This window comes from Alexandromys fortis, unplaced genomic scaffold, assembly GCF_014885135.2.
Source record: "Alexandromys fortis isolate MF-2015 unplaced genomic scaffold, M_Fortis_MF-2015_v1.1 scaffold_128, whole genome shotgun sequence".
Taxonomy (NCBI): Eukaryota; Metazoa; Chordata; class Mammalia; order Rodentia; family Cricetidae; genus Alexandromys; species Alexandromys fortis.
The window spans coordinates 3,999,358-4,023,996 of record NW_026068012.1 but is presented as its reverse complement, the minus strand read 5'-3'; the positions used below and the strand labels follow the sequence as shown (position 1 = coordinate 4,023,996).

The 24,639-nt window shown below is 46.9% G+C and overlaps 1 protein-coding gene across 1 annotated transcript in view; it reads right to left on the bottom strand.

Annotated features, from left to right (window-relative positions):
- Bace2 (beta-secretase 2) overlaps positions 1-24,639 on the bottom strand; it is an 81,586-nt gene that overhangs the window by 27,879 nt on the left and 29,068 nt on the right. Inside the window, exons 2-3 of the mRNA XM_050162039.1 lie at positions 10,772-10,860; positions 2,667-2,883 (exon numbers count right to left, since the gene is read on the bottom strand). Coding sequence (XP_050017996.1) covers positions 2,667-2,883; positions 10,772-10,860 — 306 coding nt within the window. The remainder of the gene's footprint in view (positions 1-2,666; positions 2,884-10,771; positions 10,861-24,639) is intronic.

The following is a 24,639-nucleotide window of genomic DNA, read 5'->3' as shown; positions in this document are numbered from 1 at the left end:
AACTGGTCCTGACTAGTTTGACTAGTTCTTTGTTCCCTTTATCTAACAACTGTAACCATAGTTGCCTGTCAGACTTGTTCTGGGGGTTAAGAGGCCCAGGTCTCTCTGCATGGAAAGAGCCTGATATTACAAGTATTTGACTACATTGTATAAAGATATGTCATTGTGATTGGTTTAATAAAAAGTTAAATAGCCAATAGCTAGGCAGAAGGTATAGGTGAGACTTCTGGACAAAGAGAGCTCTGGAAAGAAGAAAGGGGAAGTCTTCGGCTGGATGTAGAGGAAGCAGGAAATGGAAGAAGAAAGGTAAAAGTCACAAGTCCTGTAGCAGCATGTAGATTAATTGAAACAGGGTAAATTAAAGTTATACGAGCTAGTTAGAAACAAGCCTAAGCTAAGGCCAGGCTTTCAAAATTAATAAGTCTCTGTGTCATGATTTGGGAGCTGGTTGGTGGAAAAGAGAAAGACTCATTACAACCCAACACATGCATAGTTCATGGTGCTATTTTATGAGTCATTTTGTCCTTAAGCCTTGGGCCTCAGAATCCCTCAAGGACTGAAAAATCCATAGTTGTTTAGAACCAAGCCTGAAGGATCCAGATCTAAGGGGTGTACAATGGGGGCTGGAATCTGCCTTACCCACCAGGGCACCCACACGAGGACCACAACCCAGTCTCAGCCAGCCCCACTGTCTCAGGGGTAAGACACCTGATCTAGGCTACCCAGCTGGTCCTTCTAGATGCACCCCACACCCTACAGAGACTGTGACCAGATCCTCCAATGGTTCGTCTGAAACTAACCATCAGAAATCTTGGGATTTCATGGATGAAAAGATAAAAAGGTCATGGGGGAGAGTCTGGAGCCTCCCCAGAAACCCCAAAGTATTCTGTTCTCATGAAGGCTTTACACATTATTAATTCCACTTAATTGAGGCTTGTTCTTCAGAAATATTAGCATTAAAATCATCTTCTCCTTCATTTCCACCCAAAGATATGATTTACCCAAGGTCAGGGTCACGCTGTCAGCAGAGGGGACGTAGGAACCCAGCTTCCAGGCCAGTCTTCACATCTATGAAGTCTGTCCATGATGCCAAGAACAAAGGGGCTCTTGAGCCAGTCCTAGCTCTACAACAGAGTGAGAGCGGCCTGGGGCTCATGCTTCAGTCAATGCTAAAGCTCCTCATTGAAGCGACCACATGTGTAAAAGGAATGCAAGAGCCTCACAGGGTCTGCCTCATGGAAACATGAGGTGCATGAATGGCTGTCTTGTGATGTCCTCCGCCTGGCATCTGACAAGCACTCGGTAACCCGCTTCTACAGGAGACTCCAAGGGCTTGTGATTCCCCATTTGCTGCCCCCACACACCGTTGTTGAAAGGCTGGAACTGAGCACACGTTCCACAGGGTGGGTGAACAATCTCTTCTGCATTGTCCTGGGCCAGACTGCCCACGTGGCTACGCATTTCCCTGCACTAAGCTAGGGTTCAACGTTTAGGCCTAAGCCACTGAGCCAGGGAGTGGTGCCCAGCAGCAGGGCCAGGACAGGTGACCTCTTCTGCTTTTCTCATGGGCATAATACCTGCCTGTCTCCCAGATACATCCCTTTTGGGAATCCGCCTGCCTCTGGCAAATGCCCCAGGTAGATCCTCCCCTGCCTACCCCCTTCTAGCAAAGCATCGTTTCTTTGGATTGATCCAAGCACAGACATGGGATATGACCCAATCCTGTCTTGGGAAGGCTCTGATTTTGTAAGCATAGCATTCCGGTGTTTCTCCCTGGTCATTCCTACAGGGGCTGGCTTTCCACAGGGCACTTGATCACATACCAGTTGCTGGTGTCTCCCCAGGGGTCCCCAGGGGTGACAGGACAGCACTGCCCTCAGCCCTGAGAGAGCACCTCTACCACTGTGATGATTGAGTGTCAACTTATAGGCCTTGTCTTCATACAATCCTAAATTACATGTATGTTTCCCTTTAATGTCACCCTCAACATTTGTAAGCAAACTCCACAATCTATAAGACTCACATTCTGATAAATTTTATAAAAAAAAAAAAAACCCAACAGAAATTAAGTAAACAAAAACAGTAACAAAACAACGAAACGGAGCTGGAACTATGGCTCAACTGGTAAAGGGCTTGCTATATAAGCAGGATCATGAAGATCTAAGGTTGATTCCCCAGAACTCATGTAAAAAGTCAGATATAGCAGAACAAGCCTATAACGCCAGCTCTGGGGAGGAGAAAGGGGTTCTCTGCGGTGTGCTGACTGGTCAGCCTCACTGAATTGGCAAGTTTCAGGTTCACTGAGAGACAGTCTTAAAAAAAAATAAGGCAAAGAGTAACTGATGAAGACACCTGATACCAACTTCTGGCTTCTATTCATTTGCTTGATGTTTACCCCACAACACATATACACATGTGTACACACACATGCGCGTGCACACACACACACCAAAACAAAAGAAACAGAAAACTAGCATTATGTTTTAAAGAAAGTTACCCCAAGTTGCAGACATGCCTGGAAACTTCATTGTGTGAACACGCGTCTCATTAGCTTTCTGATTTTTAGCTCAGGACAGCCCAGGAGCCCTGCTCCAGCCCCTTTAATAACAAACTGTTATAATCCCATTGACTCATCTAATTAACTTGAACAGATAGATCTGCCTTACCTTGGCCAAGGCAGCGTAAGCGAGTCCAAGAATTCCATTCCATTTAATCCCAGGCAAAAAGAAATTCTCAGACTCAAAAATAGTGGCAATGTTGACCAGGAAAGAGCTGTTGAAGCCTTTTGGGATGGTGACAAGGTCCTCACCCACGAAGCCAGTCCAGCTTCCCTGTGTGTACTTCACAGTGACATCAAAGCCCTTGGGGTGGTATGTGCTGGATCTGCAGAAGAAAAGAAAAGTTTGCGGCATTCTGTCTCTAGGCCGATGCTCATTGAGCCACAGCTGTGGCCCAGCTGGTCATCATGGTTCACAGTGCTCCTTTACAGTCTATAGGAAGTGATGCGCAGGAGAAAGCAGTGTCCACGCTGACCAAGGCACCATTCTCCACAGGCACAAGCATGGGCAATTTGGGAACTGTTGCCATACCACATGGAAGGGACGCCATGAGGTCGGCACGCACCCCTGAGTCAAGGGATTAATCTAGCCACTTCATTTTCTGAAGGACCCCCAGATCTGGGCACACCCTGGGCTATCTGGCTTTGCAGGGTCACTGGGCTTGAACTCTGCAACACAGGAAGGGCAGGAGGTTCCACTAGCTTTGTCTCGGTGTGAGATTGAGATTCAACTATCCCATGTGAAGGGACAAAAAACAGGCCTCTCCCAAACCCAGGCTTTTGTGAGTCCCCTAATGTCACAGACCTGAACTGATGCCTCAGAGTTGATACTGCTATCATAATACAGTAGACAAAACTGATGGTGTGCTGTGGGGCAGAGCACACTGTGGTGTGACCTAGAGCCTTGGATGTGTGCAGCCCTGAGGTAGTGAGTCACAGAAGCACAGTCAGGCAGTGGAGGGGTGGATGGGAGTGCTCCCTCTCCAGGTTCTCTGTGAGGAGAGACAGCATCTAAGGACATAAAATATCAGGTCACGATGAGTGAATCTGAATAGCTGGGGAATAAGCCGAGTGGCCGTGGAGCAAGCAACTTGAGGTGGCCACCTGTTGGAGACTGCAGTGGAGACCAAGGACTGAAAGGCTATCTGGGAGAGGGCACCCTGTGCCAGGCTCTGCAGTCTCTAACCATGAAAGGTTACTCTTACAATGTATTAGTCTGCAGTTTCTGTGGAGTATGAGAAGAGACTCAAGGAAGACAGTGAGCATTCAAACCAGGTTCCCTGAAGAAAATCACCAAATTCCTAGTGGTGTGCCAAATCACTGAGGATTTCCCAAGACTCCTGTTTGCTCACAATCTTATTCCACTGAGTTTCAACATTAAGTCTGCAACAGAACCTCAAGTTAATACGTCTCTGCTTTCTGCACAAATACCTTTTATAATCAAGAAGAGATACATGAAGTGAACACTGTGTGCACAAGCGTGACAGTTAATCTCCACTATCGATAGGGCCAGGCGGGGAATCACCTAGGAGACACACCTCCACCTGTGAGGGTTTTCTAAAGAGGCTGGACAACCTACTCCAATGTGGGTGGCACCATCCCATGGGCTGGGGTCCCAAGGGTTAACGGAGAGACATGAACGGCAGCATTCGCCTCTCTATGCCTCCTGCCTACCGTTGCAATGTGACCAGCTGCCTCGTGTTCCCGCTGCCACGGCTTCCCCACCGCAATGGCCAGTGTGACTGTGAGTGCCAACTTGACAGATCTAGAATCACACTTGGGAGACGGGCCTCTCTACATGCCTGTAGGTGGATTGATTACTCTGATTAAGCTAACTGAGGTGGGAAGACCCGCCTGTTATGGGTGGGACCAGTCCTTGAATAGGGGGATATCTGAGTGGACAAATTGGGAAGGTGAGACAGACAGGTATTGTTCTCTTCTTTACTATGGAAAGGATGTGAGCAGCTATTTCACACGCCTGCTGCCTGGTCTTCCCTTCCATGACTGAGCTAAAACAAACCCTGCTTTCCTCCCTTAAGTTGCTTTTGTGCACAGATTTTATCATAACAAATCAAAGACAGGAAAGCAGACTGTATCCTCACACTGTGAAACAAAATAAATCTTCCTTCTTTTCTAAAAATCATAATTGACTATTTAATTTTAAAAATGTCAGGAAGTAATTTTCAGCATATTTTCTAGAACTATTGCAATAGCAAATATTTTATATCAGTTAATTCCAATGAAGCGATGCCCCCCCCCTTCTCTTTTAAGGCATTATTTCCAACCGATGGAATATGTGTCCTTAAGATAGAATGTTTCCATCATTTATTCAAATGTCAACATTAATATTTTTGAGAAGTTTATTGCTTTGCTGGTGAGCAAGATGCTACTAGCACATTTTGGATAAATAAACTTCTTTATGAGGTCATTTATGTTTAAGAGTTTCAGGATAATTCACAGAAAATAGATATTTTTATTCAGACCAAAGGACTGGCCACCTAGCTATGGACATTTAAAGGTGTAGCAGCTGTGTAAAGAAATGGCACACAGAGGTTCTGCTTGGTGCACTATACATAACTGAAGTGAGTAAAACTGAAAGACCAGCATTGTTATGCTAGGTTCTGTGAGGATCTTTTAAAAAAATCACTTTCTTATCTTAGTAGTTCATTTGTGCTTAAAATATTCATATGCATGAGAAACTTAAAGAAGACATCTGTACATGTTCATCAAAAGGTTATACATTTTTTTGAAATTGCACTGTTATTTAAATTACTTGTCTAAAGTCAGGGACTTTTAGCAGCTGGCATGGCTTTCCAGGTCTAATTAGCTATGTGGGGAGGCTGCTCTGGGATTAGTGAAGTAAAAGAGATGGCAACAGAAGTCCAAGCTGACGCTGTTAACCCAGCCTTTGAGCCACCGCACAGCCGTCTTCACCTACACCGTCTCCACTCCCATCTTCAAGTCCATCATCACGAGGTGCTTGTTTCTTCCAGTTCTAGTTTATTTGCTTTCTGTCCACCGTTGTTAACTTCAACACTGTTGGGAGCCTCGTACTGACCACCTCCTTCCCTGAAGGGAAGCCATCCAGCCTGGTGTAAATCAGCCAGCAGCATGCATGGCTCCACCGCCATGATAAACTGACTAACAGAAGGCTAGAAACACATGGTGCTGAGGAGAGCTGCGGCTTGTGAGAATGTGTACACCCAGGCTAGCCAGTTGTGGCTGAAGTCTTTCTTTCTAATACTGTCAGGCAGTTTGTCAGGGCAACAAGAAAACTAATTCAAACTTCCTGAGAAGCCGGGCGGTGGTGGTGCACGCCTTTAATCCCAGCACTCGGGAGGCAGAGGCAGGCGGATCTCTGTGAGTTCGAAACCAGCCTGGTCTACAAGAGCTAGTTCCAGGACAGGACAGGCTCCAAAACCACAGAGAAACCCTGTATCGAAAAAACAAAAAAAACAAAAAAAACAAAAAAAAAAAAACTTCCTGAGAATGGGCAGAGACGGACAGAAAGGTGGTTGTCAGCAGGGGCAGACCCTAGTACTTGCCCCTGCGATATTCACGGTAAGGCCTTTGGGACTTGAGTTTATGAGCATGGATCAAATGGTAAGATCGGTGTTGATGCAAGCTCAGGTGTTGCCAGCACACAGGAGGAAACAAAAATGTCTATAGTGAAAGGCAGCAAGAAATACAAATGCTGAGCAAGGAGGTCAAGTTCAGAAATGCTGGCAGAATGACTTAGCACGGGAGTCGGGGCACCTTTTCTATGAAGGGTGTACAAAAGGATATTCCTGGATTTGCTCATCTTATAATCTAGGCAGCAGGTACTGAACTGTGGTGCTGTATCAAGGGAATGGCCATAGACTGTACAGAAGCAAATGTGTGTGGCTGTGCCCCAATAAAACTTTATTTATACAACCAGCAGCTGTCAGATTTGGTCCACTGTCTACAACCGTGGACCCTTTGAGCTAACTGGAAGATCAGCTGTCTTCCCACATCACTTCCCCAAGCTGGGCTTTGAGCGGTGTTTTATTTTCATCTCCTCTAGGATCTAGCACATTCCCTAGAATAAGAAGCTGAGCTGGCGTGATATCTACACAGCATGTCTTTGGGATTCCTGCTGCTGCCGTACATGGATGGTTCTGGACGATGCCATCACACTTGCAGAGAACAAAAAGGCAGTGGGAATCACAGTACCACGGTTCACATCCAAGCTCCCATGCTCACTAGCTGGGACAAGCTACTGAGTTGTGTGCTTCAGTTCCCTGATATTCCAGGATAAACAGAACTGTATCTCCTGAGACCACCTATGCAGACTAGAAAGGTTAGTGTGTGACAAAATTAGAATGAAGTCCCGGCTCCCAACCAGTCTGCAACAAAACAGCTATGATTGGTGTAATTATCAAAGGGCTTCCTAGCGTTCTCCAATCTGTGAGCTACCATGAGAAAACTCAAGGTTGTTCCAGAAAATACACCTTTAAGATGATACCACCAAACACTCTAAACTTACAGTCTGACTGCCTTTGGAAAAGGGGGCAACCGTTCCTGATGTGGACCGATAACGACTGTGGAGGGAGAGGTAGAAGGTGTTGCCTGGGGCAACAGGCTTCTAAATGGTCCAGCGCTGTGATCTGGACCAGCGCAAAACCAGCTCTGATGATGGAGCTGATCCATGTCTCTCTCCTGCATTATGAAAGCCACACACAGCTACTGGAATGGGATGGTGCCAGAAGGCTGAACTTTTATTTCCTTTCATTTAGCAGTGATTAATTCAAACAGCTCCACATGATCAATCGGTTGCTGCCCCTGTAGAAAACATTTTCTGAGAGAACATAGGAAACCTCTAATTGTAAGCGCACCCTCTTTGGGACTCCTTTGCTGAATCTGAGAGACTAAGTAAGGTGAAGCCTGGGTAGCACCATGAGCAGCCCTGAGGTTACTAGCATGTCCTCTCCACACTTTAAAGTGAGCTCCGCATCTCCGTTTGCTAAACCTTACTTTTCTGACACTGGGTTTCTGCTCTGGCTTGCTTTCCACGTCAATTACGTTAGGAGAAAACCCTGGATGGGCTCTCACTTGCAAGGCTTCCATGCCAGATGCTCAGGCATGGCAAATAGTCAGGGATGTGGGTGGCCAGGAATGAGTCTGCGTACAGCAATAAAAACACTTTGAACGAGATTTGGAAGGCATTCTGCCTCTGTTCAGAAGAGTTCAGGGAAAGCAGGACTTAAGGAGGGATCAGTCAAAGCCAAGAACGGAACTTTAGGTCATCTTGTTTCAAGAGAAAAGTCACCATTGTTTCTAAAGAACATGGAAGAGGCAGAGCTGCTGACTTCAAAGGTGAGCCCTTGGGTCAGCTCTAGTTCTCCTGAGCCACCCACCCAGGGAATGCTGAGGCTTCTTCACAAGACTTCCGTGCTTATGGCAAAGTTTGGCACCAGTGGGCTTGGTGATTTGGACCTTGTGACTTGTCTATGATTTCAGAAGTCACCAGAGCTGAATGGTTCAAGCTCTCAGACTCCAAAGGAGCCAGCTCCTGATAGGCAGGACAAACACAGGCAGTCTTGAAAAATTATCTGAGCAACCAAGAGAAAGAATTGCCCCCTACTGCATGGAAAGACAACCGTGTGTCCCTTTGATATCCTCAAAGACATCCCAGGTGTTCCCTTGGATTTTTAATCCACTTATAGGCATCCTTGCATAAAATGTATCAGTTCATTGCTTCAATGTTTCTGTTAGTTTCACCCCAGGTGGAGTATAGGAGTAAGGCAACATTAACAGACAAGCGTGCTTGGGCTCCTAACTGGCAGAAGGTTAAGGGAGGTACATATTGGATCTTTTACCGAGCCAGTTTGTTGGAGGCCATTTTATTGGGTGAGAATAAAATACACTTGAAAAACTGTAGCCCTTTCTCTCTTGCTGCACAGTTATCCACTAGGGCATCCAGCAACTGCAAAGAGGACTCATGATGGGGACAAGGCACACAGATGACTCACAGTGTCTATCACCTTCCACAAATCAAAGAGATCTTCTCAAAGAACCCCGAGCCAAATCTCCAATTATTGCATAACGTTTCAGGAAGCACAAAACCTGAACGTCTGAAGGCTGGGGGCTTGGATCAGAGGCTGCCATGCCCGACCAGGAGCCTTATTATAACGAAGAAATCAGAGGGCCAAGTTGATACTCAAACATAGAAGGGCAAGGGGGCCACATCTCCATAAAGGCACCTTTGTCAGAGATCCAGAAGGAAAAGAGGCTGTTCTCTGGCTTCCATCAGATACAGCGGTGGAAAAACCTCACCATGGCCAACATCAGCAAACGTACTAGACAAAAGATAATTTACACGGAGAGCAAATATTCTGTATAATAGTTATGTCTCCACGGACTCTAAGTCCACAAACAAGTTCCCTCCGATCTCAGTCCTCACCAAGGAGAAGGCAGAAACGGCAAAGAGAGCAGAGAGAGAAGTCTTGCTCTTCTTAGACCTGGGTGTGTTCTGCTGTTTTTCTTTTATTTACTTAAAAGCAGAGGGAAATAGATCAGAGCTGAGGGGGTGTCTATGTTCCTTTGCTGGCTTAGCAGGAAGGAAGGCCGAAGGGTCACAGCAACAGTGGAAAGCCCAGGAGTTCCCACTGACTCAGATGAAGGGAGGCCTGAGAAGCCCAGCTTACTGTACAGGATGAAGAGGAATTTCTGCCCACCTCTCATACATCTGGCTAGAAGCACAAAGTTCACCTGAAGGAGGAACACAAAGTGAGGAAAAAGATAAGGATTTGAGACCTGTTGGAGCCCGAGTGGGCATCACGGTTCAGACTAAGGACAACACAGCAGGAGGTCCGTGAGAAAGCTACCTGCTGTCTACAGTTGACTAACGAACACTGAGTGATGGAGCTCACAGCATCAGCAACAGTGACTTAACCCGGGCACATTTCAACAACTGCATCGTCTCTCTTGTCAAAAGACGCCTCTGACCCTGATGGAGCTGAGAATGAAGCGGCCAAGGAGCTGCCAGATAGCTGCTTCCTGGCTGGATATTGTCCTTACAATGTACCATACACACCCGTCGGTCCACATCACCCTGGCCAGCTCCAGCCTTACAGCTTCCGCCTCGTCAATGTTATGTCAACAGATGTGTGATAAGGACAGAATCTCCACACTGCTGGGAGGGTGGGCTACACACCTGCTTCAGGTTTGTGAGTTGGGACTTCCTGGTATGCAAGGGAAATGGGTGTTGGATCAGATATGGAATGTCTACACCATCTCAGACTCCTAAGAATTATGCATGTGGTGTTACAAGGTCTTTGATCTCATGTAGGAACATTTCAAGGCATGTTACAAGGTGCTAGTACTGGGCTAAGGTTTGGAAGCTGGAATTGAGGAAGACTCCTAGCTCCTGCATCTCCTAGGTTACAGGGTTAAACATGAGAGGTCTGTCCTTCTCCAGGACAGCAGTCCAGCAGGTGTGATGAGCGGGTTTGGGGGCTGTATAGAGACAGAGGCCTGGATGAACCACAGAAAAATAACCAGAACCCAACCTACTGGCACAAACATAACCCAACCCCACCCACACAGGCTCACAGTATAACAATAACTTTTGGGCATGTCTTAATCTCCTCGGGTCCAAAATAATCACTGGCCAGGTGCTGTGCCTGGACTATCGATGTGATATTTGATCGCTATGTGGAATCATACAGAAGGTCTATGTTCCTGGAGGGAGGGACCAGCACTATTGTACTGATGTGCTGTGAAGTGCCAACCGGCACAGGCCGTCACCGGCCTCTCTTCAGCTGTGCAAACAGGAGACCTTGACATTCCTGGCACCTGAGTGGAGCGTGATAAGCAGGGGGTGGGGCACACACAGGTGGGCTCACTCTGCAACCACTTTCCCCCAGCTGTGAAATGCAGCGCTCGGTGTAACCAAGGCACGCGTCACAAATGAAATTCCACGAGGCAAATTTCCCCAAGGCTCTCAGGGATACCCGATATATATATTCCCCAGAAGGAGAAGTGCGCATATGTGCGCATTCATTTACACACATGTGCACGTGCGCACACACACACACACACATACAGATACACATACGTGCAACTATGCACACAGCTCCCTTGAAATGAGATATATGGTCTGGCTGTCTTGTTCTAATACATTCTCAAAGATATCGACCCAGGACCCCCCATCCCAAGGCCAGCCACTGAAGCCGTGGCCAAACTACTCACCTCTCTGAATCAAAGTAGGAGTCTATATAGGAATGTGGGGCGCCCGCCACGGCGAAGTTACTGCTTCCCGTGTCCACAAGAATCTGCAGCTTTTGTTTTTTAAGGAAAAAAAAAAAAGAAATGGAAAGTTTCAAGTTATTTGAAGAAGCGTCAAGTACAACAATTTATTGATTGGCAAAAACCAATCTCCCCACTGATTTAGGGTGAAATGTTGTTTAAAAATGAGATATAAAATTATATGGAAATAACAGCCATGTGGGATTTGCCTCGGATACTCAGGAGCCTTCCAAGCAGGTCTGTTACACAAGGGGTGGAGGGATTTTGAGTCACTAATACTCACTAACATGGTCAGTTCCTCAGTCACTCACAGGATTTTGCTCAGGTCCATCCCTGGCTGGGAAATTCCTGCTTCCTAACTATTTCTTGGCGTATCAGAACCACCATGGTCTCTGTTCCCCAGGAACCTTCTTCACTGTTAAGTTTTTCCTTCGTCTCCCTGTTGAGTCCCCGAAGACACTTTTCACACTATCCCCTTACTAAGAATTTTATTTTCATTTCATGGGTGTTTACATACATGTCAGTATGTATGTAAATGCACCACACCTGTGCCTAGTGCTTATGGAGTTCAGAAGACGGAGTCAGAGCCCCTGGAACTGGAGTTACAGATGGTTGGGAACGGCAGCGTGGGTGCTGGGAACGGAATCTGGGTTCTCCACAAGAGGAGCCTGTGCTGTTAACCACTGAGCGTTGGCTCCAGCAAACAGGTGATGGCGGATGTCTGCAATCCCAGGACCAGAGGCAGGAGGAGGAAGACGGCGGGGTGGAAGTTAGCTGTCAGAAGTCTGACGGTGAGCTTGGGCAGGATCTACACCAACTATGACATTCCTAAAACCTCGATTATCCCTAAATGTCCCATTTGCGCTCTTTGCCTTCTTCCCCGGGAGATGCTACTCTCTGTCTTCTATTGGAACAGGCTGGTTTCGTCAACATTCTCTAACCGTGTGGTTTTCTTCTATTTTGGCTCAGTTGCTTCTGAGATTCGTACACTCTGTGGAGTATCTGCTCTTTCTTTCTACCACGGGCCATAGTCCATCACTTGTCTCTGCTTCTCCTGATGGGCAGTTGGGGGTACCTCTAGCCTTAGGCAATTAGATAAAGCTGCCTGGACATTCCTTTCTGTGGATGTGTTTCTGTTTCTCTTGGGAATAAAACCTGCTGGGTCAGACATTAAATAAAAAGTCACGGGAACAGTTCCCAAGCCTAGACGCAGGAGTTGCACCCATGCAGCAATGCACTGTGGTCCCCTGGGCTCATTTGCTCCATGCCCCCCCCACCCACAAAGTTAGTGGTCCTGCTATCTAGTGGATGTGGGATGCTACCTAATTTGCAGCTACCTGGTGGCTAATGACACTGAGATGTTGCCCTGTGTGTTAACTGTTTGACCCATCTGTCCAGTAAACACGGGTCCCTAGGGGATGGAGTATGTTATTTACCCTTTCATACCTAGCATCTACCCTCAGTCAAACACGGACCAACTGTTTAATGAATAAACACAGACTTTAGAAACAAGCTCAGAAAAAGCAGTTAAAGTCTTAAAGGTTTTAACACTGGAATTAAACAAACTGCAGACAATGCTATTAGTTTAGGCAGACGAGTTTTTAATCCAAGATCACTCCTCAACAATTTTATTCCTGCCAGCAACCTCAGCTTGGCCAGGCGCAGGACTTTCCTTCACTTGACTCAGAATCCCTTCCTTCTCCTGGACCCCAGAATACCACCCTTTCTGGGTTTTCCTCCTACTGACCCTCTCTCTGCCTCACTATCTGGCTTTCTTCCAGGTCTGCTACCTCTCAGGCCCTCAGGAGCCCTGTGGAGTTTTCACCTGCTTGCAGTGTGCTGATGACCCCCAATCTTGCCTGCCCAGGCTTGGAGTTTACCTGTCCAGTACATCTACCTGAATTCTGTCAACAAATTGTGTGAGTCTAAACCCCTGTCCCTGTGAGAGGTCAGAGGTGATCAAGTTAAAACAAAATCATTAGGTAGGCCCTAATGCAGCCTGACTGCTGTTCTGTGTGAGAGGAAAATTCATACAGACAGGGGCACAGCGATGCCACGTGACAGCAGAGACAAGGCAGGCCAGGAGCTAGAAGAGGCAGGTCAGAGCCACCCTTAGCCTCTTGTCAACAACTTGATTTCAGACTCTAGTCTCTTGAACCCAGAACACACCACTGGTGTTTTAAGCCACATAGTTTGTGGCATTGTGTGGTAAGCACCCAGGAAATAAATATTCTCAGCCAAAAAGGAATCTGCCAGATTCACAGGACTTTGCCATCTCAGTTAACATCGTCCTGTATCATTTGCTCAGGGTGAACCTCCAGTGTCCTTCCTCTCCCTCTCTTCTCCCCACCCAGCACCAAGTCCTGTCGGATCCACTTTCTGGTTCTACCTGGCACCTGCTCAGTTTGTAACACTGCCATGGGGACCATGGTGGTCCATTTCATCACCACCTCTTATCCTTTCCTAACTGGGCTTTCCCCCCTTCTTCCTCTGCTCCCAGCCAGATGACCTGTTAAGTTAGAGCCTGTCGGTTCTCTGTTCTTCCATTAGTTTTTAGTATATCGGAGTCTCAGCCAAAGCCCTATCGTGGTCTTCAAGTTTACTTTCTGCCACACCAGCCCTGATGACAACCAGGTTGTCTGTGTGCCCATACGACATCACGCTGCTTCTCCCAAGGTGTTGATGACACCTTCTTAATGATGTGGCCCTGACCACCCTTTGAGCTTCCATCCCTGTCCCTGCACCCCCACCCTGTTCCTTTCCCTCATTCCTGCTCCTGGGACACCACTGGGCACGTCCAGCCTGATAGCTATGGAGAGAGGTTCTATAGTATCCACAGCGTGTCCAGTGCACTGCAGTAACACATTCCCTCTGAGAACTGTGCCATTATTGTCCTCACGTCACAGATGAGGAGACGGAGGTAAAGAGGCTGACCTCAGATATATGAGGGTAGTGGCAGAACTGGTGTTAAGAGCCCATCCAGCGTGACCCCAAATGTGACCTCAACCAACCAACTTCTCTCTAGGCACAGGAGATGCGTGACTCCTCCATCCTGACATTTTCATTGGCCTTTCATCTCAGGGCTTCCTCTCAACGATGAGGACTTTTGACATTTCCTCCCATTATGTCTCTAGTGCACAGGAAAGAAGGAGGCACAAAGTAGGCACTTGAACAGTCACTGAATGCACAGTTAATTTATTCTCAAATACACTGGCTTTGCCGCTGGTAGAGAGTGATATGGACTGAGAGAAATAAGCACACAGGCCATGGAAATAATCTAAGCATAAAAGGCTGTTGAGCTCAAACTCTGCAGGGATGGTTTGGGGCTGCTGGCTTCTCTCACCTCTACAGAGTGGTTTGGATCAATTCCAGATAGAAAAGAGTACAAAATAGATGAAATTCAATTCTTTAAGCAAAAACTTGATGTTCATCAGCCCCAAATTCTGAAGTTACAATATGGATTGTATCTGAGTATCTCATAAATATACAATGGCCATCAAATAAAAATCCATTTATTGTCAGTCCTTAGCATCTGAGGCACTTGGTTCCAGGACCCTCTGTAGATATCAAAAATCCACAGAAGTTCACATTCTGACATTAAATGCTGTAGAACTGGTATGGGGCCTACACACACCCTCCCATATACTTATTTATTTATTTATTTAGAAACAGGGTCTCACTATGTAGCCCTCACTAGCCTGGAACTCACTATGTAAGCCGGGTTGGTCTCAAACTCACAGAAATCCACCTGCTTCTGCCTCCTGAATGCTGAGATAAAAGGCATGCGTCACGATACCTGGCCTCAAACACTAGAACAATGAAATTTCTATAAAAATAGGTATATTGTCTATGGAATAATGGCAAGAAGTCTGTGTGTAGTCAATGCAAGCATCATGTAAATATATGTGATCATGTGTACAAGTATATATGAACACGTGTGTGTGTATGTATATATGTATGAACATGTGTGGAGGTCAGAGGTTGATGTTTGGTGTCTTCCTCAGTTGAGACAGGGTCTCTCACTGAACCTGAAGTATCCTGATTCAGCTAGGCTGTCTGAGCAATCAGTTCCAGGGATTGCCTGTTTCCACTACCCACCTTCTAAGGGCTGCAGTTATAAATGTACACTACTGTGCCCAGATTTTTACGTGGGTGTGATGGATCCAAACTTAGGTCCTCATGCATGCATGGGACTTTATGCATGGCATCTCCTTAGTCCTACATTAAAAACAGCTGTGTGTGAGTATGTGTGTGTGTGTGTGTGTGTGTGTGTGTGTGTGTGTACATGCATGCATGTGGGTACCCACCGAAAACAGAAGATGGTGGTGGATCCCCTGGAGCTGTTGTGAGCTACTTGACATGGTGCTAGGAATTGAATTTAGGTCTCTGGATGAACAGTGAGCACTCTTAACTTCTAAGCCAGTATATCATGCCATATATATCGTGTGTGTGTGTGTGTGTGTGTGTGTGTGTGCGCGCGCACGTGCGCATATACTTGGTGGCAATTTGAATAGGAATGGCTCCTGTAGGTTCATAGATTTGAATGCTTGGTCATCAGAGAGTGATGCTAACTGACAGGGATTAAGAGGTGTGGCCCTGTTGGAGTAGGTGTAGCTTGGTTGGAGAAGTATGTCAAAGGAAGTGGACTTTGGGGTTTCAAATGCTCAAGCCAAGCCTAGTCTCTCTGCTGTCTGAGGTTTCTGTCTTGCCCAGTTCCCACAGTCATTAAGTCCCAAGAAAATCATACAGAGGTCTACATTAGTTATAAACTGATTGGCCTAGTAGCCCTGTGTTGGGGGGTGACTTACTTGTGGGCCCTACCTCTGAACTGACCTGTGCTAAACTTGCTGGGAAAGCATGGTAGCACAGAAGTGGTTGGTGTCACACAAGTTTTGGGTTGAATTGGTTTCCTCTATACTTGTATTCTCAGCTTCTGCAGAGGAGGATAGAGAGCAGAGGGGCAGAAGCAAGGATGGGTATGAAAGAGCTGTGTTCATGGGAGCCTGCGGAGGCTAGGAGGAATTCCAGACCCTGGAGAAGGGATGGAATGGCAACTGAGAATGCCCCCGTCACTGGGGCCATTGTGTGGAAGACAATGCTCTTACTGCTGCCCTGCCTGAGCCTAGACTTGCAGGAGTAGTCAGGGTGAATACAGAATGCCAGGCTGCCTGGCAGCACACAGAAAGAGCAGGACTCGGGGACAGACTGGCATTTTACAGGCTTCCTGCCTGCTGTCAGGGGCATGGTTGCCAGTGAGACCCCAGAGATATTTGTGCTGTGGCCTAACAATGGCCATGAGAGACAGCCATTCTTGTTCAAGAATCTGTGACTTTTATTGTCTACAACTTTTAATGATCAAAAGACAGTATTTCTCACTGCTTGCAGCTGGTTACTGTTTTTAGGTATCTGGTCCTTTGCCTGACAGGCACTCCTTTTTCAGAGGTCTGACATTTCCTGGTTGCCTCAAGAGACAATGCCAAGTACTCAGAGGCTTTGTTGCTTACTCTCAGTCCTCTCTCAGTCCTTCAGCTCTCTATCTCATCTATCCAAGCAGCTTTAAGCAGGAGCCAGAAGCTCTTGGGTCTGTTGGTTACATATATCAGCTGGGTCAGAGTTGATGAGCGTCTGTTGTGAGAGAGAGAGAGAGAGAGAGAGAGAGAGAGAGAGAGAGAGAGAGAGAGAGAGAGAGAGAAGCTACAAATAGGTAATAAAAACAACAAACTTCTGGCTTCTTCCTCATACTTTTCACGGGAAACAAAGACTTAATGATCTGGAGGAGTTTTTCTCATACCAGTAGAGATCCTCTGCCAATAAGCCCCTCTGACAAGTTCAAGGCCAGACTGGGACAGGTTTATCTCGAAGTTGTGAGCCTCTGTGCCTCCCTGTCTTTGCCTGTCTTTGTTCAAATTGACAACTCTGGATTAGGGGAAGAAGACTTCTCAAAGACCCTTAGATTCCCCAACCCTCAAGTAAAAATATTCTAGGCTCCCAAGTCTTCTCTCTGTGGAGAGTCATTCTGTGTTTCCTCACCCCTAATAAAAGCCTTTCTTTACCAATTGATTCTGTCTATTGTGTCTGAGATTTCCCCTACTGTTACCTATTGAGATCTTCCCTTCCTTTTAATTTCTTAACTGACAGCAAAACCCAATCAAGACCCCTAGGTTGTAGCAAGTAGCCTTGGAGCTGGGCAGGCTTTATTTCAAAGCCCCTTCCACATGCACCATGTATTTGACTTTTGCTCCTCTACTATCCTTAAGCTGGCAAAGAATGGATCACAGCAGCCAGTTCTGCAGACAGTGAGCAGACGCAAACACCCACCTTGAAGATGGACTATGTGGTGGAGTCGCAGGTGTCTAAAGCAAGTCAGGTGGCTGTCACAACAAAGTGAATGGGAAATCTGGAAAACACTGTCCTAACAGCCCGAGGTTTGGGAGTACTGAGCAGAGGCCAAAGAGTCAGGAAGGACCCTTTTCAGGGGAGCTTCTTTGGGGAGCTCTGCCTACATCTGACTTGGGTTGTCTGGCTTTCAGCACTGTAAGAACGAGTGTATACTGTTTCATGCCACGCAGTTTCTGGGAGGTTGTTATGGCTGACAGTGGAAATTGAAGCCCCATGAATTAGGAAAATTGAATCAAGCCTGTCTGTAGTAAGACGCATCAATAGAGCTATGGAGCTTTGCAACTAAGGTAAGAATTTTTCAGGTACTCAAGGGAGAAAAGGAAAACCACTGTGTAATAAGGAGAAGTAAGAGAGGCCTTGGATTTCTCATCAGGTGCTGGGTGTTGAAAAACACTGGAAAAAATATCCATAAAGTGGGGGATTTCACAAAAGTCACCCATGTCTACAAAACCCAAGCAAGCCATCATTCCTGTGTGAAGACCTCAGCGAGGCGTCTGGGAATATGGAAGAGCCTGGAGAAGGTGGTACTCATCCTGGGTCACGGGCTGAGAGAACCTCAGGACACAGCACAGAAGCGTGTGCACCCATGGCTGGCAGGAGGTGGTGAACTGATTGCTCAGCCAGCCTAGCTGAATCAAGGCACTCCAGGTTCAGTGAGAGCCTATGCCTAGGATGGAGAAGTAGTACATTTTTGAATTTAAAAAGTCCTCCATAGGCTCATGTGTCTAGAACTTGGTTTCCATCTGGTGGCGCCATCTTGGGAAAATAAGTCCCTCACTGGGTAACCTAGGCCAATGGAGGTCTTGAGAATTTATAGCATAGCCCAGTTTCTGGCCTGAGTTTTCTGCTTCCACTGTCATGTGACTGACTAGCTGCCACATGTTCCCACCAACAGGGACCAAGCTACTCTCTAGGCCCCAGGCCTCTCTGCACAACACACACACACACACACACACACACACGCACACGCACACACACACACACACACACCAGAAAAGCTCACCAACACTTCAGAGCTCCAAATTCATGCATACTTTGAAGCCTTTGCTCATGTGGCTGGCAGATAGCACCAAAAATCATGATGCTTCAGAAATATTCCAACACCATCCTGTCTGTCTGCCACAGGTATTCCTTCCCCTATCATGTCATGGTGAGAATTCCGTTCCCTAGGGCCTGGCCCAGGGCTGGAGAGATGGCTCAGTGGTTAAGAGCACTGCCTAGGGCCTGGCCCATTGTTACTACTGAAGTGTGACCCAAGGCCCATGTGAGGGCCAAGAGAAGCAAGCAGGAGGTTGACTCAAACAGACTTTATCTTACATTCCATTAGAGTCTGAAGGTTTTGGACTCCTTCCCCATTTCATGTATTGAAACTTAGCCCTAATCACTGAAGGAGCAGGGCCTTCAGTAGATCAGTGGGTGGGTGAGTAAGTAGTTGGGCAGGTGAGTGCCTCACAATGGGATTAGTGTTGTTATAAAGTACTCAGAGTGTCTCCAGGAAGGTAAGGCCTCTACAACCAAGAACCAGACACCGTGACCTTGGTTGAACTTCCAGAACATCAGAAATGAATGTGTGCTGCTAAGAAGCGCTCAGCCTGCGTATTTGTTGTAGCCTCCGATGAGAACAAATGTCCCTTAATCAGGAGACGCAAGTGGAAAAAATAAGGACAGTTATGAGAAGCATGTGATAAACCACAGGCCTGCCTCCTGCTGCAAGCCAGCATGTATCTTCCCGCCTGCACCCCTCCTAATCTTCAGTGATGCATTGGGCAATAACCCCACAGAGAGCCATTTGCTAATTGCTGCAATAAGGTAAAATGTGGCATTAAAGGGAAAAACTGGGTGATTCATCCAATTAGTGATGAGCCCAGGATCTCTCAGATACCACTGTCTCTTTCCCAGCAGGTTAATAGACATGGAAAGCAGCAGACAATTTAAATAATGGCTCATTTAACACATTGGTTCCTAATTGTATTACTAGCCCATCTGCTGGAGTCTGCCAGCCAGCCTAGCCCACAATACCCACCTTGGCTTCCTACTCTGCCACTGGGGGCTGTTTGCCCACATTCATTTGGGGGGGGGATTGTAGGCACTGATTTCCTTAATCGGGTTCTTCTAGGCTCTCATTTGAAAATGAATCACACAGACCTAAACAACCTAGATAAAGAAAACAAAAATAATTGCCATGTGCCATTTTACCACAACCCCAAATTATTATATTATTATTATTATCAAAGAAGGAAAAAAAGATCATTTTCAAAGAGTGCCATTTAACAGATGTTGCTGAACTTGGCTGAGAGGAGACTAGCTAGGTTACACAGTTTATTCCAGCTGTGTTGCACACGCGTGGACTTCACTGTCATGGAAACAGGTCCCTACTAGAAAGACACATGTTGAGAGACATGCAGATCCCTAGCTGTTACCAACTGCCATGTTGGTGGGGGCTCAGCTGCAGCATCTTTATCTGGGCCCTACTTTCCCGAGGAATATCTGGAATCAGCAGGGGAAGACCGGCTGAAAAGGCTGGAAATAATAGCAGCACTCAGGGTGCATAAGGCACTTGCTCTCAGACCTAAGAAGTCACTCAAAGCCTGAACCCAAGCCCCATCCTAGTCCTGGAGCTGCTGCTAGTCTTGCAGAGGAGCCAAGACCTCCACACCCCTTTGCCGGTGGTCAGTGAGCTATGGGAGTCTGGAAACTTTGGGAACAACTGATCCTGGTTATTTGGAGCACAAAAGACAAATTTCTAGGGTGGAGAAAGAGTCTATCCCAAACCCACAGCCAATGTCCAGGAACATGTTATATCAATGAGCTTGCTTTGAAGGATCCACTGTTTGACAGATTCAAGTTCCTTTTACAGCTCTGAACTCAATGCATACCTTCCGAGTCTTCTCTAAAAGAAAGCATTGATGTGGAGGCTATAAGGCCTAGATTTGAACCCCAGCTTCACCTGCTACTGGCGGTGTAATCTCTGAGGTCTACAGTCCCTCTTCAAGCCTTGGCATGTAAGGATCACATGAGTGTCTGGTCTCTAGAAGTGCTTGGCTGCACTTTGTTTTCTCAAAGACATTAAACGATAGTGTGAGGAATGTCTACAGAATTGATCTCACTGCCCAAACTGTACCAGGAAGTCCACTACACCTCCTCTTCCCTGCTGAGAGGCTGGGGGAGGAAAGAAGTCCTGGGCTAGCTGTGACTGATATACTCAGCAGTTTTCCCACAGGACACAGGGTCTGTCCTGTGGCAGACAGTAGTGGAATGGGGGGCAGTGCCTGGAACCTCTGGAAGTGACCTGTGTCGGGGGGGAGGGGAGAGCACTCGCCCATGGAGGACTACAGCTGAACCTCCTAGAATATCTACCAAAGAACAAAGAAGACTGTACTCAGAACACCTCCTCTTAACTTCACTACCCTGGCCAGGGCCCCCACCCCCACCCCATCACCCAAATTCCCTACCATTCTAGTTCCTTTGATCTGTCCCCTCTCTCAGCCAACACTTGTGTTAAGTCTGTTGTATTGTAATTCCAGCACCTTCATGAAAGGGTCTCTTGTCCCCCTTCTGCTCCCCACTGAGTACCAAATGGCATCTTCCTGAGCTCCAGACACAGCAAGCGCTCCATAGTGATTGGTGAGTGAATGGACTGAGGGAGGGAGGGGTGGATGAGAGAATGGAAGGACATGGAACCCACTCCTCTGATGGTAGGTGGTTAGCGGGTGATGTGGGAGTGATTTCTTACTAATAAAGAAACTGCCTAGGCCCATTTGATAGGCCAACCCTTAGGTAGGCGGAGAAAACAGAACAGGATGCTGGGAGAAAGAAGCTGAGTCAGAGAGTCGCCATGATGCTCCCACTCCAGACAGATGCAGGTTAAGATCCTCCCTGGTAAGCCACCTCGTGGGCTACACAGAATATTAGAAATGGGTTAGAACAATATGTAAGAGCTAGCCAATAAGAAGCTGGAACTAGCCGGGCCAGGCAGTGTTTGAAAGAATACAGTTTCCGTGTAATTATTTCAGGCATAAGCTAGCCATGCGGGCGGCCGGGTGCTGGGGACGCAGCCCCTTGCCGCTCCTATTTCAACAAGGGGGTATGTAGGATAGGGTCGCAGGACACACCATCCTTAACAGCCTCACTGCCACCTGCCCTCCTGTGATCATGTCTCCCTCCCAGCCTACCCACTGTACCCCTTGCGTGCCCCCGTCCTCAGCACACACACCAGGTTGGCTCTTCTTGGGAAAGAGAGGAGTTACTACTAATGGCTATGGAATTTATTTTCTGAGGGATAAAACTGCTCTAAAGCTGAGCTGGTGGCTATACAGTAGTGTGTATACACTAAATACCACTGGCGCGTAGACGTAAATGAATACGCTGGATAATGTGTAATTAAAACGTGTAATTACATGTGTAATTAAAATCAGTTTTTAAAATATAAAAAAAACTAAAGTAAAACACAAAATAAGTCACAACTCTTCTCTGCTGCAGGATAGCCAGATCCACTGGGTAACTGGAACCTATGAAACCTCTCTCCCGTGAGTGGGAGTAGAAGATTCATTTCCTATTGATGGCGAATCACACAAGCCCAACTCCTGCCTTAGAGAGCCTGTGATGGCTAATTTTGGCTGTCAACTTGACATGTCTAGGAAGAGGAAACCCCAGCTGGAGAACTGCTTCCATTATAAAGGCCTGTGGATACCTATGGGGCATTTCCTAATTGATGCAGCAGAGCTTAACCTCTGTGGGCGGTACCATCCTTAGGCGGGTAGGCCTGAGCTATATACTGAAGGCAGCTGAACAAGTGGGGGATCCAGCCAATAAGCACTTCCCTCCATTGTCCCTATGTCTGTCCTTACTTGTGGTTCTGCCCTGACTTCCTCTAAGGCAGTGGTTCTCAACCTTCCTAAAGCTACAACCCTCATGTTGTGGTGACCTCCAACCATAAAATTATTTCATAACTATAATTTTGTGTAATGTAAATATCCGAAATGAAGGATATCTGATTATGAAACCCCCGCGGGTCATGACCCACAGGTTGAGAACCACTGCTCTAGTGGCTTGTAACCTCCGAAAGTTGCCTTCAGTAAGTGTTTTGTCATAGCAAACTAGAAAACATCAACAGGACTTTGAACCCTTGCCGTCCTCAGAGATGGGTCTTGTGTGGGCTCTCCAGAAATGCCTGGGTGGAGACTGTGACAGCCTTCACCAGTGGTGCATAGAAACAGATAGCAGCCCTCTGAGCCAACTGTCCTTAAATGTACCCAAAGGCTGCATTCAGCAACTCAGCATGCTGAGAATGGAGACAATGGCCACAGGCTCCCTCTGCAACAGGCAAGACATGGCAGCTGCCCGCCCAACCAGGCAGGCTAAGTTTCACCAATGGGCTAAATGTTGTCACTGCCTCATAGACACGGAAAGGAAGCATGGCGGGGAAGGGGAGATGTTACGAGCAGCCTCGCGTCCACCCAGTTTCCCAGGTGATCCCTTCTGTAATGTGTCCCTCTGCTTAGTCTGTCCCTTCTGCTCCTAGAAAACCTTCTCTGGGGAGGGAGGACTTGAGGGCCGGAGGCTCTGCAGAAGACAACAAAGGGCCCTCTCTCCAGAGGACCCCCCTGGGGCTGCAAAGCTTCCCTGAGCCTCTGAGGTTACACCCAGCCTCCTTTGCAGGGTGTGAGTCTACTAATAAAAAAAGAATGCGGACAGACAGACGTTTCCAGTCACGAGTCTGTCACAAGGCTGGGCTCCATTCACCTCTGCCAACAACAGCAAGGATCCATTTCCCACAGAAAAGAAAGGTCTCACTAAACCACTGTAAAGAAAGTATTAAAAAGACAAAGGACACTCTGTCCTCAGATTGGTGGCACTGGGGACAGACACAGTGGTTTCTTGAGCCTTTTCTTTCCAAGAAGACAAGCCAGCACCTCCCAAGCCTCCAAGAACCTACTAGACATTTCCAGAGGTTTAGAAGATAGCATTTATGCCTAGAAATGACCTCTCCTGTCCAATTTTCAGGGCCTTTCCTCCACGCTCTGACTCTTTGTTTCCAGGTGTCCCTTTCACTTTAGAGCTGATGGGTTAGACAGAAAAGCCACTTGGGAGACAAACTTTCTCTAGGACACAATTAACTTTCTCCAGTTCCCAACATTCCAATATTGTCACGGTTTTCAGTAAATGTCACAAAAGAGAGATAGGGTATATATGCCCCACCTCTGCAGCAGAAAAATTCAAGTTCCTTTTAAAATATTATACCTTGAGATTATCTTAGGGATTAATTTTTATTACAACGAAATACACAGAACATTAAGTGTCCAGCTCAATGCCAGGGAGCATTCCGCACTGTGGTGTATGTAAGCATCCCTTCAGCTCTCTCCACAGAAGGTTTAATCCTGCAAAACTGAAGCTCCCCCTCCCATCAAGCCTCCTCCCACCCACCCCACTCCTGCCAGGAGCCTCCTTTATGAGTGGGACTGTTCTAGGGACCACACACATGAATGAAATGCCTTTGGAGACTGGCTGACTTCACTGAGCACAACGACCTTGAGCCTTGAGGCTCATGGATTCAGCAAGCGTCTGTTCATGCTCAGTTTGGTGACCTTCATACGTTGTGGCTGTGTGTCTATGTTGTGATGTTAAAATGTTAGTCCTCACAATGAACGGTGTGAGGAAGGGGCACCTGTGGGCAGTTATTATAACCCATGACGAGACCATCTTCCTTGTAAGACGATGAGAGCCTTCTTGACGTCTTCCTGCTACTCAGGGGTATGGGAAATTAGCAGGCAATGACCTGAATTAAAACTCACATCAGAACCTGACTACACTAGCACCTTGATCCTGGATCTGAGCCTCCAGAACACTGAGACCTGAATTTACTTTTAGTAAGAAACCCGGTCTGTAGCATTTTGTTACAGGAGCCTGATCCAAGGCATGCTGAACAGACATTCTTCAATCCACTCATCTGTCTGTTAGTGGACTCTTGAATGGCTTCCACACCTTTGCTACCATGAAAGATACCACTGTGGACATGGATATTTAAATATATAACCCTCGGAGACCCCACTTTCAACTCTTTGGTGGAGGCTCAATGGTTCCTCAATGGTTCAATAAAAAGTGAGCAAGCTACCATGTCCTCATGTCATAATGATGATGGGGATCTGGGTCCCTCTTCTTAGGAGTCACAACCTTTTATGAAGATAAAGGACCAGTCTTCTCTTCAGTTAATTTTGAATTAGTTATGGGAAGGGGAAGAACCCTAACATACTACACTGCATATTATACACCAACACACAGGTACAATCTCCAAGCTCTTTCCTCTGACAGTCAACTCTGACTCTCTCTCTCTCTCTCTCTCTCTCTCTCTCTCTCTCTCTCTCTCTCTCTCACACACACACACACACAGTCTCTGTCTCTGTGTGTGTCTGTGT